At 38.7% G+C, this 18,577-nt stretch overlaps 1 protein-coding gene across 1 annotated transcript in view; it reads right to left on the bottom strand.

Moving 5' to 3' along the window:
* The window catches only part of LOC134527619 (stimulator of interferon genes protein homolog), an 87,628-nt gene that overhangs the window by 28,250 nt on the left and 40,801 nt on the right, over window positions 1-18,577 (bottom strand). The window contains exon 4 of the mRNA XM_063360463.1: window positions 9,313-9,503. Within this exon, the coding sequence (XP_063216533.1) occupies window positions 9,313-9,503 (191 nt within the window). The remainder of the gene's footprint in view (window positions 1-9,312; window positions 9,504-18,577) is intronic.

Here is an 18,577-nt window from a genome sequence, read left to right on the forward strand (position 1 = left end):
ACTGCGATCAGCTCCCCGGGCCCCTAGGAATAATCGCCACCCAACTGCCCTCCCAGCTCCTATTCGGATACTTGGCCTTCTGGCATATGTCACAACTCCGTAATATCTTCCTAATACTTTTCTCCATGCTCACCCAGTAGTAGCTATTTGTTGCTAAGCACAGAACTTTCTTGGCTCCAAAATGACCATTGCTGCGATGCAAATGCCAAACAAGCCTTTTCACCCAGCACTCAGGAACACATAACTTCCAGTCCACTGTGCCTGCCTTTTCCTTTCTAAAAAGTAACTCCCCAGATAAACAATACCACTGCTTTAAATTTTCTGCCCTTGCATTACTTCCCACCTGACTGGTGGTTTCCAATGACTTGATCACATCACCCCACACAGGATCCTCTCTCTGCCGTTCCCCTAGCTGACCAAACTCAGCCACCAAGATCTTGTCTCGCTCCAAGGTCATCCCCGCCATCACTGGTCCCGTGCGTGGTTTTTCCTCCAGCACTATCTCCTCCCCCTCTATCACGGTGTGGCTCAACAGATCAGCATCTTGGTTTTCACCCCCCTTCACATACACTATCTCTAGACGATATTCCTGCATTGCTAAACACCAGCGTGTTAGCCGGCTTCCCATTAACTTGCAAGACATAAGGAACGATAGCGAATGGTGGTCTGATAATACCACAATCGAGCTACCTAACAACAGATTACGCAGCTTTCCCAAACCCCACACTACGGCCAGACACTCTCTCAGTGACTGTATAAGCACGCTCCGCAGGGCTCAGCATCCTACTCAGCAACCCTATAAGATCCTCTTCCCCCTTCTCGCCTCGTTGAAAGCACTTCACCCCTATTCCGTAACTGGATGCATCAGTGCACAAAAAAAAAGGTTTGTTCATGTTAGGATGCCTTACTATACAGTTGTCAATGAACAAGGCCTTTGCTCATTCAAAACTGTCTTCACACTCCTGCTCCCACTGCCACTTACAACCTTTCTTTAATAACCTGAGTAATGGTTCCACAGTATCAGCAAATCTTTCAGCAAACCGCCGGTAAAAATTACACAACCCTAAAAATCCCTTCAGCTCCTTGACTGACTGTGGCCTAGGAAAATCTTTTATTAAGTTTACTTTATCAGGGTCCGGTCTGATCCCTTCTGCACTGAGCTGAAACCCCAAAAACTTTACTTCTCTTCTCAGAAACTTTGACTTGGATAACCTCAGTGTCAGGTTCACGTCTCTAAGCCTACACAACAGTTTATCCCAAATCTGTACATGCTGTTCAAACATCTCTGTGGCAATCAGAACATCATCTACATAAGTATGCACCACTGACTCTAGCTCGGGTCCCAACGAAGCATCCACCGCTCTGCAGAACTCCCCAACGCTATTTGGTAGGCCAAAAGGGAGCACTTTAAATTGATACGACCGCCCTCTGTACAAAAAAGCTGTATACGGCCTATCTTCCTTCTTTAGAGGTACCTGCCAATACCCTTTTGTGAAGTCGGTCGTGCTGATATATTTACTGCCGTAAAATGATTCAAACAGGGAATCAGGTTCGACCGGGCTTTGCCTGTCAGGCACAATATGATCTTTCACCCCCCGGGAATCAACACAAATTCGTACACTCCCGTCGCTTTTCCTTACACACACAAGCGGATTGACAAATGGGCTGTTCCCCCGCTCTATAATACCCTTCTCCACCATTTCTTTGATCTGTCTTTCCACTTCCTCGCTGCATGCTCTAGGTATTGGGTAACTTTTCCCTTTGAATGGGGTGGTTCTGGTCACCGGTATGGTTGCAGTATACTCTGTTGTCAGCCCTGGCTCGTCGCTGAACACATCGCTATAGCGGCGCAGTACTTCCCGCAGCAGCTCTATCTCCCCTTCACTCCCCTCCTCAAAGGCCGCCAACACACTGTCCAACCTCTCCTCCCAGCCACTCAAGGACACATGGCTCCTGCTTATCTCTTCCCCTCCTACAGCAAGCGCTAGTTCTCTCTCCCCTCTCCCCTTCTCCCACTCCTCTACGTACTGCACTCGCAGCGACCCCCCACCCCGCTTGAACACCGTTGTGCCCTGCAGCATTCTGTATTCTTTAGTGCTTACGAAAATACTCCCTGTCACAAAGCTTACTACTACCTCGTGCGTTGCCATGAAATCAATGCCAATTATTATTTCCTTAGCTAACTGTGGGATGACCAAACAGTTTGCAAAATACTCATCTGGCCCTATCTTGAAATTCAGATATACCTGTTTATTTACTTTCTTGCTTTTTCCCCTTGTTGCTCCTATTATGGTTAACTGCGGCACCGTAAGTACCGGAAACTCATATCCTAACCTGTTTAAGTTCTCCAGAAACTGTTCGCACACACCAGACACTTCCGACCCGGAATAAACAAGATTGCCACACCCTGGTCTCCTACTTTGCATGCCAGTTCCGGAACGACTCTGCCTTTCAGTACAGTTTCTGCCTCGTTTAATAAAAAACTTCTATCGTCAGTGGAAATTACATCAATACTATCACGGGTTTCTGCCCGGTCAACAGACTGCCTCCTATCAGTGTGGATCTGCCTAACCTGGCAGCTTAGGCTAGGCGACCCTCTCCGTTTCCCGGAACAGCACCGTCCTTGTGTTCATTGTTTTGATTTCTGTCTGTCCTCTCTCCTGCTCCGCGCCCTTCACCGGCTGTTGCCCAGTCTCCCTTCCTCCCACCCCTCCATCTGTCCCTCCCACCTCCTTGCCACCTCCCTCGCCAGTTGCTGTTGCCATCGGCTGGCCTGCCTTCTTCCCTCCCTTCCCCACTCCCATTCCCGGGTTGACCTTGGGCGTCCCTCCCCTCCTGCGTTTCCCCACTCCATCCGTCGCCTCTTTGGCCTCCGCCGATTCCCCCCATCCCTTGCTCTAAGCGATGGTCTGTGCCACGATTTCCTGTCCTGTAAAATCCTCCCCCCTGCTCCCGCAGCGCACTGAGCCTATCCAACTCCTTCAGCACTTTTCTAAGTTGCTCAATTGTCGTGATTTCCTTGCCCACTAATGCCTCCTGCACCCGCAGTGGTGACTGTGTGTAAATCATGGTTATTATTTCCTCCTCACCTAATGGCGTGTCATAGTACCTGGCTCTTTCTACCACACTACTCAGATGGCTCTCCAGGCTCCCTTCAACACACCGTCCCCGGTACAGTTCAGCTCTATCAGTTCCCTGAATTCTCTTGTCCCAGTATTCCGCGGTAAACTCACGCTCAAAGTCAGCAAAATTTGCCATTCGGTGGTCACAGAGCCTAAGCCAGTTGCTACTACCCCCTGTTATTGACCTCTTGGCCACTACCAATTTCTCCTCACTCCCACAACCATATATAGAAAAAAACTCCTTTAGGTTGCTGGTATGTTTACGCGGGTGTACATTTCCGTTCCTGGTGAACTTCGGTATGTCACGATCGTGGTACTGTGGTGCACAACATCCGCCCCTGCTTGTGTTGTCCTCCCTGGTCTCTTCCCGTTTGTTTACTTCCCCCTGGCTTTCACAGGTAGCTGTTTCTACTGCTGCACTTCCCAGCCTGCTTGTTCGACTCCGGTTAACAGTCTCACTTTCCCCTGGCTGCACCCTGACCTCCTGTTCCAGCGCTAACATTTTATTCCCAAGCCTTGTTATTTCCTGGCTATGCTCAGCAACCTGTCCGCTGACCTCCATCCACCTTCCCTCTCCCTGTTCCTGCCCACTCTCTACTACTCTCAGGCGATTTTCAACCTCACCCAAACGCAGTTCACAGGAGTTCTCAAAGCTAATCTGCCTAGCCATCACTTTATCTCCTTCATCCCTCATTCAGGGTGTCTACCAGATCTAGTAAATGAAATTCCCTGATTTTTCCAGGTTTTCCAAATCTAAAACTGAACTTTTCCAGGTTTTCTGTAACACAATTACGACATTCCAAGAAATTGAAAAAACTGCATAACAGTACACTGACGGGTTTCAAAGTATTTCAACTCACTTAAATTAGTAAAAAAAAAAAAACCTTCCAGACGTGGCCAAAGTGACTCAATTGATGGCAAATAAAACATGCTGCTACAAATATTTCACACACTTACTTTTGCAAAAACATAAGTAAAAGGAAGCTCCCATCAATTTCGCGGTGACTCAACTTTTGCGTCTATTGCACTTGCTTCAGAACGAGCCAAATCCAACACTCGAGCCTTCTTCAACTGCAATGCCTTGATCTCCTCTTCAACTCTTCTTTTTCTGCCTTCTTGTCTGTAGCTTCCTTTTCTTTTTGTTTTGTTTGCAGGGCTTCCTTACATCTACAACTAGAATTTCTTACATACTGTAACATGGACTTGGTGATATCAAAATGCTCTACACCTCCAGAATGTTGAACAAAGTCGTACATCTGTCTTTGTGCGATCAGTATTTCTTCCTGCAAGTTTTCAGTCAGCAGATTAGAATTCACTCAAAATCCTCTTTCCAATGATGCATTTCCATGGGAAAGTACCAACATCATCCTCACAAACTTTAGAAGGTCTGTTTTGGCAGCTAATGTATGTGCCTTAAGAATGAGCATCCACAAGTGATCAAGGCGCCAGTCTTCTTGAGAAAAAGATGAGAACAGTGCTTCAGAATCTTGCGAGGAACATACCAACTGATATGATCACTCAATGTTATCAGCTTCTTGTCTTTATAGCCACTTGTTTTGAAGACAACATTCTAAACTGTAATTCACACGTTGTTTCCTCACACCCGAATTTAAAGCCACAGACGGACATAAGCAGGAAATTCCCTTGGTAAGTTTGTACTTCAGGGGACTTTTGTCTTGAAGTTTTTTTACCATAATTTTTAGACAAGTCCTAACATAATTTTTCAGTAACAGAACCGACTTTTCTGGTACTTTCTCTTTCTTGATGGCATGGTGTACTGCATAACCCAACTTGATATTGTTAGCAGTCAATAGATTTTCCTGGTTATCTACATCTAATCGAGATACATTGCGTTTCTCCCTAAAGTTCTTCAGTACCTCTGGTTTCAAAAACTTTCCTGCCAAAGCTAATAAAATGTCTACCAGTGAATCATAGAGAAAAGGTGCCATGGGTGCTTCACTTTGGAACATTGTGAGAAACAATTCCAGCTCTGATGCCAAAGAGTAGAAGAATGTCAATTTTACTTCTAGAAGATTATTTTCAAGAGCACTTTTCACTACACTGAAAGACACAAATGAAATAGAAACTTCACTAACAAATTTCTTTAGGTGGGGTTAACGTTTTCATGGCACGCTCAGCAAATGCAGTATTCCATCTGATTGCACAAAATTTCTTGGAAAAAAGCTCTGATCCAGTTATTCTAATGTAATCTGCCCTCCTTGCAGGTAGGTACATGCATAAACAAATAGTAACTGTGCCTCAAAAAACTAACAACGTCCAATTGTATAGCAGAAATTCCAGTTTTGAAAGCACCATGGACCATATGAAGCCCACAGCTACCAATTTCTAGCAACGATGGCGAATCTTCACCAAAAGTGTCTGTGATATGTATTTTCAAAGCTAACAAAAATGCCCAGTTTACGTTGAGGGCATCCATAGATACTTAAAATTAAATGCACCTGTCGGTATAATCCAAACGTGGGAAGCACATGCTGCAGCACGTACGTCAGCAGGATAACAGACCAGCTTGAACCAGTTTGTATCACGTGATTTGACGCTACTTCAGAATCCGATGGTAAATAAAAGAAAATGGACGTGGGAACTGTTTGTTATTTGCCATTCAAAAATAAAAAAAATGGGACGCAATACACTTGATGCTACGTCAATGCAAGCAGATTAATAAACAAAAAACGTATTGCCAACTACAACCTACCAAACAAAAATTCCCTGATTTTTCCCTGATTATTCCCTGATTACAATATTCCCTGATTTTTCCAGGTTTTCCAGGGTCGGTAGACACCCTGCTCATTTCTTTTCTGAAAGCACTCATTTCCTCTTGCAATCCAATAAACTGATTATTCTGTTCACGAAATTTGTTCTCCACCGTTAGTTGGAATGATTGCTGACCTTTGATAATTTCCCTCAACATGTCCATGTCTTCACTACTTTCGCTACCTTGCGGAGATAGCGGTGTGCTGTAGGCCGCACTGGGTGGGCTAACAACGCTCGCGCCAGCCCCTTCACCATCTCTCTCCCTTCCCCTACTTTCCCCTCCTTCAGCGGTTTACCCACATCCTTCTCATTCCCGTTACTCCGTTCTGCGTCACCCCTCGCGCCGCCGCTACGAGTATCTACTGGGACCATGACTGTCTCCTGTGTTTACAATACTTAAACCACTTGCACACAGGTTATATAACTCCTAATTACGTAACTATGTTTACCCTGATCCACAAAACACTTGAAAGCAGGACAAGAATAACAGGCAGACAGCCATAGTTATAGAACACAAAAGACAACAACTATTGTTTCACAGGAGCTCGGCTCGACGGAAATACCACACCATGTGACAGTTACTTCTTTCCTCCGCAAAACAAAACTCCCTCAAAAACCCGCGGAACACAGCTCATCCATCCACAGTCTTGTATCGGCACTTCACTCATGTTTGTTATGGCAAATTACACTGACCTTAATCATCCTGTTTCAGGAATACCTTACATGCAGCTTCTCCTTTGTTTCTCTTCTCTCGCAGCCACATTTCTGCCTGAATACTTCTTTCTTCAGGTCCCTGTTCGGGCGCCAGCTCAGTTGTAATGTTTTCCACCCCCGACTCACGTTTGTTCGGGAGCCATTGGTTGTTGCACAACTCCCCAACCAAAGGGATTTCCCAGCGGTTCAGTGGTTACCGAAAAATGGCTACACAAGAGTTTGTCGCATCACTTCCACTCAACCAACTTGCAACACGTTGATCCAGTCCTTTTGCAGTCTCGCTTCCTTACTCCTCCCCTGTGCACCTTACACCCACGTTTTCTCTCAGCGTCCCATCCTCCATCTTGACCTTCTTCTTCCTCTCTCCCCTCTTCCGCCGGCAGTCCGTATCCCTCCGCAACACTCCAAATGAGGGAATTTGACTTCACCACTGTTTAGCAAGCTCACTTATTCTAACGAAGTCTAATTTCAGAAAATGTTTAACCACTATTATTGACGTCCTACAAGTTAGTTCACACGCAAAAGTTTCAAGCTAAAAAATAGGTGGATCAGGGCGCAAGACAGTAGTTCCTAGCCAATAACAGCCCCCAGGCTGTAGACAATACTGCTATCAAAGTTGGAAAAAGTGGCTTAACTGCCATTTTATCAGGGCATGGGTGTAAGCTGCAGTCCACCTCACAATATACCATATTAAAATAACATCTTAGAAGTTTTATAACTAACCTCTCAGTATTTCCCTTGGACAGTAATTACCAACTTAAGGCTTACATTTACAAACTATAGTAATCTCGTAATTCATTATTAAAATAACAAAACACTATACAAAAAATACCTGGTAACCTAAGATATTTACTTACACACTAAACCAAAATAATTCAACTGGATGATTTAAAATATCTTTAAAATATTAAATAAAAATCTTATAAAGTCTTAAAAATTTACTACGGTACCTGTAAGTAACCTGTGACAGTCGCCACACAACTCGTAAACTAAAAAAAGCAGATTGAAATTACATTTAACATATAATTTCATTATTATATTACGTATTTTTGCATGATACAATAGTATGTTACATGGCTTTCCTTAGTTACAGATTGTGGAAATTCACATAAGTTGTGGGTTTTTGTTAACAAGAGTTTAAAACTTTCTCAACTTATTTCTGAACACACATGATACCTACCAGCTTGCTTGCTGTACCAAAGCCCCAAAATATACATATTATAAGTTCATCAATAATTGCTAGGCCTAAATTGTAATTAAGAAGTTTTTAAGTAGATTGTTGATAATATATAGAATAATATTTTATATGAAATGGACAAGGACAATTAATTTCATAGTTTTCAGGAGTCAATAGGTTGGATGACTATAAATATTAGTAAATTGTAAGTATATACAGATAAGTTTCATGGCTCTTTTAAGAACAAAAATTACAGAAATAGTATATGAGTTCTACTGTCATGTCACTTGACAAACTGATAAATAATGGGGCATTTTCCAGTTATGACTTGAGTCAAAGAAACTCAATACTGGGATAGAAATTTAAGACTAGATATACTGAGGAATAAAAAAAATAAAAAAAGTGAAAATATAATGATGGAAAACCTTCTTACAAGAAAATAAAGTAAGCCCCACATAAGATAATTTCCTGCATAAAATTTGAGCATTCTGCATTTAACTAAATTGTAACAAATAAAGTTTTATAATACAAAAGGGGTGTGGTCATTCTTATTTTTACTCTGTTAACACATCAAATTACACACATCCACTCCCTAACTTCTAAATTCCATGAAAAAAAAATGTCTTAAACGAACATGTACACCAAAGGAGAAATAATTCCACATAGTCATAGATAAAGAAGAAGCACTTCTCACTCCAGTAGTTGCTGGTCAAAACTAAAACTCTGTGTGGAGAACTGAAAATATCGACCAAACTATCATTGTGTAACCTTCAGCGTGTGGGTTGCTTGCATTTATATACCTAGTTCTGAAGCATACAATCTTTGGCAACGGTGCCATATTTTTAAAAAAAGAAAAGAAAAAAAAACAGTATGGATATTAAATTTTTTATTGCAAATATGTTTACCCAAAAATTTTTAAACATAAATTTTACAGTATTCTGAGTTTTTATAAACAGATACTCAGTACTTTTTAAAAAGTAAAAAAATAAACAATTTTTTTATTCCACTTTTATAAAATTCAAAAACAGCTGAAATTTCCATGATAAATGCACGTTCCTATAAATTATACATATTAATTGCTATGGTTGAGAGCTGTAATTTTACCCATAAAATACTCAGTTCCATTTACTCATGTTCTATCACAAATAAAATAAATATCATAAAATCAAAACTGTGTTATATTGATGATAATAAAAATACCACAGCAGATAAAAACTGGCCTATAAGATTTTTACAATTTTTTAAACTTATCTTACTAAAGTAGATCATATTTTAGTGCATGTTATGGTGACTAAAATGAACGCAACCCCGCCACCCCCTCCCTCTTTCCATCCGCAAATATTCTTTCCTTTTTTGACTAACGATTTTTCTCTGATTAATGTAAATTTAAATGGTTTAAGTGAATTTTGTGATTAAGTAAACACATTGTTAGGAATATTAAAAGCCCATATGCTTTATGTAAGTCTGCTACAAATTGGAGCCAAAAACATATTTTTCTGTGCATTTCAAACTGTGCAGAGAACTCACCGTTACCAGAAACAATGACACAGCTGCCAAGACGTATGTCTTGACATTGCACAACATCACGTCCTTCAACATCTGGCAGAAGCTGTTTTCGTACCGGGAACGAACGTGTGTCAGCTCTTCAATGCAATAGCAGAGCCGCAACATGAGCTGGCCCACAGTGAAAAGCAGCAGCAGACCAAAGAATGCAATCACTGCAAATACACACCAACAGTTAAAATCGTACACATGAACTAAAATTATACAAAAACAGCAATGAAACCTTCTCAGAAACAGGAGAAGAGAAATTCAAAGAAACAGGAGAACAGGGTGTCTACCAAACTGAGCTAACAAAATTCCTGTACAATTTCTGTACATTCCTGTACACTTCTGAGAAAATTCCTGTACAAAAGTTTTGATCTTTAGTGTCATAACAGAAACTAAATTATAGTAATTTCTAAGTTTAAAAAATTTAATTTGCAAAGATATTCAGAGGATTTACAAAAATAAAGATGTTTAAACAAAATTTACAAACATATACAGGCATTCATACACATGCCTGAACACTTGGTCTTAAAAGGTTTATTTGAAAACCTGTCCGTGGTAACAACCCTTTTTGTAACGTATCCTGATAAAGTTCAGCTGTATACCTTATAACACTTCTGCCTCAACACTGTGACATTTATACAAACAATATAAACACACTACACGACACCATTTTCAAAACAAATTATGATAAAAACATAGTGACCTTGTAATATTTTATACATTACACCATTGATAACACAAAAATACAATTTTTATGAAAAGTTAAATTCTAGCCTTCAATGTTTTGTAAATGACTAAATTATGTAAAAGGTCCACAATAGTCCGAAAACTCGATTTCAATTCTAAGGAAGTTATGGTACTTATTTCTGCAGCTCCTTAACACGTTCGTTGATGATGGACACTTCTCGTTCAGCATCCTCAATCAACTTCCTTTTCTTCTCCTTAAGCTCTCGAAGCTCAGCAGCAGCACGTTTATTTGCCTCCGAAAGTTTCAAAGCTTCTGTGTTCGCTTGCCGTTGTTCATTGAGTGCTTCTGTATACCTGCAATGCGCATTTCTTACTGAATGAATCATGGGTTTTGTAAGTTCAAGTTTCATCAATCCACCCTCATAGGTTACATGGTCAAAAATACGACGCTGTGCAACGACAGACGTTTCTTTCATATTTTCAACTAAAATCTCTTTGTTTATAGAAAATCCACGCTCTAAGGGTGCATTCCCATGTGATACGGTTAGGAGAAGTTTAACTACTGGAACAAGGTTTTCATACTCCTTTTTACCATCTATCAACTTCATCCAGAACGCGTCCAGTCGAGTCTCGGATCGTGAATATGTCTTCAGCTCTTCCATTACAAGTGGTTGTGAACACAGAACCTTGTACTCACGGTCAGCCCTTTCTATTGTGGTAGCAGAAAAAAGATTTGCTTTAAGAACAATTTCAAGAGCAGATGTAAGTTGTTTGTAAGCATCAGCATTTGTAGACATGTGGCATGGGTTCAGACAATTTAATGCTTTGGTCAAAGGATATTTCAGAGGAGACTTCTGCATTAGTTTTACTACAAAATGCTGTAGAGCAGTGCGACAATCTTTACGAAAGAGTAAAATATCTTTTTCGGAGACGTTCTTGCACTTTCCCAAAGCTAACCTTGTCCCATAACCAAGGTCAACATTTTTAATGTCTTTAAGACAGATAAATGAATTGCTCTCATTTTGCTTCAAAACGTCTATTTTTTGAAGAGACGTACTCTCAAGAACATTCTTCTTGACAATTTTAGTCATAGCATGCTTCACTAAAACTGTTAAAGCATCATAGAGGAATGGTCCCATTGGAGCATCACATTGGAATTCCTTTAAGAATTCCTCCACATTTTCAGCCAGTCCCTCAAAAAAAGCTATTTTAGCTGTAAGAAGATTATCTTTAATTGCCTTTGAAACTGTTGAAAAACTACGGCATGTTGGTTCCTTGGCTGTGCCTTTAACTGAACTTATGTATTTGTCAACATGTGGCAACATTTCCCTAGCTCTTTTTGCTACTCTTCCATTCTCAACCCAGCGGATTGAGCATACCTTCAGAGGAAACACATTAGATCCAGAGGCCTGTGTATAGTCGCCTCGTCGACCCGGAGCCTCTTTAAACAAATAGTATAAAGCTCTGAAGAACTCCATTATGTCCCAACAAGTCTTCTTGATACCAGTCTTAAATGCATTATGAACAGTGTGCAGTCCACAAGATCCAATGTCAAGAAATTGTGGAGCATCTGGAAAAGATCGGGTATCTTCAGCCAAAAGTTTCAATAATTTGAAATTTACATTAGGACCATCCATCGACAATTGAATGATCTTCAAAAAATCCAAATCTTCTAGGCCTGCTTTTATAGCTTTCAGAAGATCTTCAGCAGTGGTGTGATGCAGGAACACTGATGTTACATAACGAGAACATACTCTGTTTTGTGAAATGTCCCAGAATCTTGCAGACAAATCCATTTGTTGCTTTTGTGCTACTTTATTCATGCTTTCGTCAAAACCCAAGCTAAAAAAGTCACAACTGTTAATGCGAGTTTTAAGTTCACTATGGAAGTAAGGAGATAGACCATATACTATAACATAGGAAATCTTATCTTTTTGAAGTTGCATGCTGTTAGCAATATAATCGTCCGGAAACATTCTTTTGAAGAGGCTAACACTACTAGCAGCTCCTCTGAGGGAATCGTGGTTCATGACTGTTTGGAGGCACCACAATGTTTCAGCACGTGTGACTTCATCTCTTTTAAGATAACTACTTAAACCACGGTTGGTTGATACAGTATGCTGTTTTACTTGGTGTCCTACCTGTGAAACTTCACAACTGCTAGCAACAGTAGAGCCCAAACCTAATGAAGGGAGCTTCGATAGTGAAGACACAGAGGAAGCTTCAGCTACAGAATTTGCTACTGCAGTTGCCACATGAACTGAACCGGCTTTTGTAGTCCACGTGTCAAGAGAGGTGGACTTCTCAGGGCTACTTAATCTAAGTTTGTGTTTGTTACCACTTGAGTGACTGACAACAGCTGTTCTTCCCATGGACTCAACCGAGAAAATAGTTCTACAGACTGAACACCTGGCAGAATGATTGCTTCCATCGACTTCTTGCAGCCATGGAAATTCTTCCTTCCATTGTGGTTGAAATGAATTTCTTCCTCGAATACGCCTAGCCATTGAGGCAAGTAGAAAGGAATCACGTATCTACAAAAACATAAAAATGAAAAAAGGGTAAATTTTGAAGACAGTTAACATTAGGAGTATTTATAAAAGCAAGTAAAATAGGATATAAGAATTTATACAGGCCATATAATACTTTGTAAGACACTAATATTTAAAGTACACCCGCCCCTATAGTAATTTCATAATTGGTTAGTGAAAAACAGAGCGCTAGTCAAATATTTTTTTTTTCCATAAGTGTGTTAGTCAATGAAAATAATTTGTTTTCCAATCATGCTTGCCTAACACCATTTTAATCAAGATACTATCGCGTATGTTATAATGGAGGAAATACATTTAACCTCCAGTATGTTTTAACAAAGCATAAACTAAACACTTTATATTATTATTTAGATTATTTAATCAGTTAACGTAATTCCTGACTGTTGTTTACTAAAACAATTTGTTTGTAACTAGCCACTAGAGAATCCTAATGACTGAAGTTAAACTAGCCCTGGAAGATTCTGGCTTTGCTCACCAGAGCAGCTGCTGACATGGCAAATGTAATACAAACAGTGGCTGAAAACTCGGTCATCGGAGATATTTCTACATAATGCAAACTATTGAAAAATATCTGAAATATGCTTAAGTCCATAAACTCTGAAAGACGCGAAAAGTTATTAAGGAAAGCAAAATAGCATTTGTTTTTCGTCACACTATTAATTCGTTGCATTTAATTAATCTTACACGAATAACATTGCCATTAAACGGATACAATAAAATTTCACATAAATGAAAGAAGACAAAAGTGCGCAACTTCAAATTATGCTGTAAATAACAGACGTCGTTACTTAAACACCGCAGAAATTGAATAACGTTACTCAAGGAGCGGGTGTAAACGAGATCAATAAATAATCATGATAGTACTCACGTTTCAAATTCGCTTCAAAAAACACGCAATATAAAACTAAGGCATCCTTAAAGAAAAAAAACGTACATTATTACGCAGTAAGCACTGATTAGGTAAACATCACACGCAACATAAAACTAAGGCATCCTTAAAGAGAAAAAAAAACGTAAATTATAACGCAGTAAGCACTGATTAGGTAAACAACACACGCAACATAAAACTAAGGAATCATTAAAGAGAAAAAAAAAGTAAATTATTACGCAATAAGCCCTGATTAGGTAGGTAAACAACAAAGTGAATTACTTGAGACGTTGAAACTACTGACGAAACGAAAAACAGAGCGAGAGAAAATACAGTGTCGCCAACAAATTCTTTTTAATATTCCCCTTACATCTCTGAACCGAAGTACGGATTGATGTGCATTAGAAGCTAAAGCAATTACGAGACTCTAGTATGTTTTAGCTAAAATTATCAGTCCGTTCTCGGACTTCTGATCCAGCAACTGACATAAATCTTATTGGTCTGTGCGAAGGCTTCTGTATTGAGATATATTTAAAAGTGAAAACACTTTGAAAATTGCACAAGAAAAAAAAATTCCCGTACACTAAGCAAAAATCATGTACAATTCCCGTTTTTTTTCCCGGGTTGTGAAACTCATGTACAATTCCCGAAATTCCCGAATTTCCCGGTCAGTAGACACTCTGGAGAATAGAATTAAGGAATAACAGAATCAAGTAATAAAGTAGGTGTACATTTCTGCACTAATCTGGTCTCCATTTGCTGCAAATGTCAAATTCCGCGTTCATTCCATGATATCGCTACCCTTGTGTGCACAGATTGTGAAAAATATGCTCATTAACTTACTTTAAAAAACACAATAAATTGTGACACTCCAACCACTTCAAATATTATTTTAGCTATAATTAATTTTTTGTAGCGATGCATCTTATATAGAAGCTTAAAACAAATGTAAATTTTTTTAACATTGCTCAATTTAAAGTAAATTTGCCTGCTGGTTAAATAAAAATTTAAATTCAATTTTGTATTATCAGAATGTCTAAAAATACCCCGTGAACCAATTTCAGGACTTTTCAGAATTATTTAATAAAATATTTGTATGTACTTGTATTATTATTTCTAACTAAGCATGATTTTTAAAATTTGCAGAAAGTTAAGTTAGAAAGCTAAAACATTTTCAGAGATAATTTACACATGATTTAAGTGGACAATCTTCAACTTTATTTTTAAAGCAACTTCTGTAACGTGTGTGTGTGAGTGGTTTGCATATACATTTTGTGTGACAAGTTAATTAGTTTAATACATAGGGTTAAATAAAGAAAAGTTTTTTTTTTAAGTAATACTGTGTAGTTTACACAGGTTTTATTTATTTATTGTAAATTATAGTTTTGTTCTTATTTAACTAGTTTTGAAAAATTTTATATTTGTATTTTTTTTACTTTTCACCACATGTAAAAATAAGAAGGGATAAATATTTAAATTTAAAAAAATTAGTGCATGTACTTTATGCATGTTACAAGTTACTTACTTGGTGCAATAAAACACTTTAATTTTGCATGCAAATAATTAATAGAAATAAAATAATAAAAGGAATGAGAATTATTATAAATATGGTTGGTAAAGTATAAATTTAATCAAATTAATAATTTTAAATAAATAGTATTCAATATTAATATAAACATAGGCATAAAATTAATATATTTAGTATAATAATCAAGATAAATTTTAATTAATAATTAAAATCCTTAAATATGCTAAATTTTTATTCCAAACTATTAATTATAATTATTTATTAAATAGTTATGTAATAATTTTTAAGAAAATAAATTATACATATCGGAACATAACCTCACAAACACTCCCATGTAAACGGCCAGGCGACTACTAAACCTTCCACACACTCCTTGCCAGTGACAATGGAAGTTTACATGCAACCTGACATTATTATATGTACGGGAACATAACCTCACTTATATAAATACACTTGAAAATGCACCTGAAAAAATTAATGAACACAATTTTGATCACTAATATTCACAATAAATAAATGTTTTTTAATGATATGGACCAGTATTCAATATAAATTACTAAAGTATAATATTTAAAAGCAAATAGATAATTTTTATTTGTCTGTAACCTATTTTTCAACCTGTGAAAATTATGATGCATGGTGCACTCGCATAGTACAAATTGTCATAATGCGCCTAAAGAAGTATAAATTTTAAAAAAATGTATAACTATAAACTGAGGTTCAAAAACCAAAATGTAAAATAGCAAAAGGCTACTGGAAATCAAAGTTTTGTGATTTCCAGCACTGTTGCTGTTTACTTAGGGACTTTTACATGACTTATGTGACTTGTAGACACCCTGATTTACAATCAACTAGCTGCCCGACCCAGCTTCGCACGGCTATACTAATGGAAAAAAATTAAGCCACATCTCCCATTTACAGTAATGGTAAATAAAAAAAAATTCAGTGAAAATTTATTACAATGCTGTATAATTACCGGAGAGAAAATGAATAGCACCGATGGTTTCCCGACTCATGCACGCAACGTACAACTAATGTACCCGTACTTCGCTACGGCAGTCTACAGGCAGATCACTCTTGCGCCGCTCATTATACATGCCCCTCCTTGTGGGTACGCCACTGCCGCGCGATGCCCGTTGCCATGGTGACGCAGAAGGCATGAACAATGCAAAATCCTGTTCTCATGCAGACAAAGTACCCACTGTTGCCTGGTTTTAACCACCCATGGGATCTAAATTTCGGAAAATGTCATCCTGCTTAACATAAGGAACATTACTGTGAAGTTTCAAGTCTGTAAAATATATATACTTGAAAAAAAAAGGGCAATAAAAAAAAATTAAACACAAAGAGAGGAAAAAAAAACAATAGTTTAGGTTTGCGATTTAAAGTGATAAAAAGTATTTAAATACTAATTGAACTCTTATGAGGGTACTGATTGCTTCGTTGTTAATATCACACAGGAGTTTTTTACTTGTATGGGAAAATTAAGAATGATAAGGCATCTACTGCGTGGCAACAATGTTAATAGGCAATAGGAACTAAACTTTTAGTGCCTGCGGCATTGTCAACACACACTTAGTACGTGTACTGCATGTTGTATCTAACCCCCTCCAACGCATTTGATTCTAAATTGGACTTTTAGTAAGGATCCCTAATGTTATTGATAATATAATATAGCCTATAGCCTTCCTCGATAAATGTACAGTAAGTCCTCTATTTACGTCGTACCGATTTACGTCGTTTCGGATTAACGTCGCTAATGTTTTAGTACTCATGTTTCAATTTAAGTTGTCGCCGATTCACAATAACGTCGTTTACAATGACCGTAAATCTTTATTTTAACCAAAACACCGTATATAATTCGTTTATAATTCTTTGTTTCCTTCGGTAGTTAATTTATGCTATGTAGCGTAAGCTACACGTTCACCGCCTTATCTTATCATACATCATGAGGGACGCTTCCTGCTCTTACGTACAGTATGTATATCTGTTTTTATATTTCAATCAATAAAGGTAATAAAGCAGCTGGTTAAATAACCATTCTATAAAGCTGAGAAGTACTAGTTGGACTTGTTTCCCACGCTGTCGGTTGTCATTGCTGATAAAATTGCCCGTTGTCATGTCTGTATGCCAGCGCTTCCGGCCGACCTTGGGCCGTGGCCGGCCGGTGGCATGAAACATGGCTCATTTTGCGTCGTTTCTATTTACGTCGCGGTTTTCAGGAACGTAACCCCGACGTAAACCGAGGACTTACTGTACTATCCAACTGCAAGAATTTTTCAAATTGGACCAGTGGTTTCTGAGATTAGCGCGTTCAAACAAACAAACAAACAAACTCTTCAGCTTTATAATATTAGTATAGATTAGGAGTTGACTCTGAATAATTTAACAGGATTCCAACAAACTTGAATTTCCCAAATTCCCTGATTCATCCAGTTTTTCCAGATCTGAATAGACAAGTTTCCCCGACCTTCCAGACACCAACTATCCTGCGGCCCAATTGGTGTTGCTTTCTGGGGGAAAAAAGTTGTATATTCCGTTCACATGTGTCACCTTAGCAAAATTGATGCCATTTTAGAATGATTAGCAAAATTGATGCCATTTTAGAATGATTCAAGTGTTTGTAAACAAATACTATAAATTCAAATTAACTCATCAAATGTAGGCTATAAAATTTTGTTGAAGAGTAAATTTGTAATTATCAAGTTGGTAGCAGAAGGAAACTGTAAGAGTATTGACTTCCTTGTTTTATTGCTGTAGTCTATGCAGTTTTCCGGTAGCCAGGTAGTAGAGAGGATTGTGTTGTAATGTAGTCGTGAAATAAATATCCTCTAAGGAAAATGTTCATATGCTTTCTCTATAAATTCAGGCTCAACAGGTTATGGGCCCAGATTCGCGAAAATGTTCCTGTAGAGAGCCCGACCGTGGAGTGCGTATGAAAGTGAAAGGGGACTAGAGAGTGATAACCTAAAAGTGCCACGCGGTCGCAAAATTGTGGGATAATTTTTGTTATAGTTTTGAGAAAAAAAAATGTCTAGCTTGAAAAGGGGCATCTCGTGTGTATCGGGATAGCTGGTCGTGGAAAAACTTCTTGGGCGCGAAAATTATTCTTCGTAGAAGTTCGTCATGAAAGCCTACCTAATTCATGATGAACTTTGGGACTTTATTGAGACGCAGCCACAAGGTTCGGAGAAAAACATTGCCTGGAAGAGAAGAGATCAGAAGGCACATCAAGTATAGTCCTGTCTGTGGATAAAAAAATTATTCACACATCAGGGACACCACGACAGCAGCTGAGGCATGGCTGGCATTGGAGGGTGCGTTCGAAGATTCCGGGTTGAGGCGCGTCGGTCTGTTGAATGTACTAGTCACTACGACTCTAGAGAAATGTAGATCTATAGACGACTACTGTGATCGTATAATAACGACTGCATACAAACTGGCTGAGATGAAGTTTCATGCCAGTGACGAGTGGATTGGTACCCTTCTGCTTGCCAGATTACCCGAGAGATATCGACCAATGATCATGGCGATGGAAAACTCTGGACTTAGAATCACAGGCAATAGTGTGAAGGTAAAGTTGCTGTAGGAAATCAAGATGGAGGG

The sequence above is a fragment of the Bacillus rossius genome, chromosome 1, assembly GCF_032445375.1.
Source record: "Bacillus rossius redtenbacheri isolate Brsri chromosome 1, Brsri_v3, whole genome shotgun sequence".
Lineage (NCBI taxonomy): Eukaryota > Metazoa > Arthropoda > Insecta > Phasmatodea > Bacillidae > Bacillus > Bacillus rossius.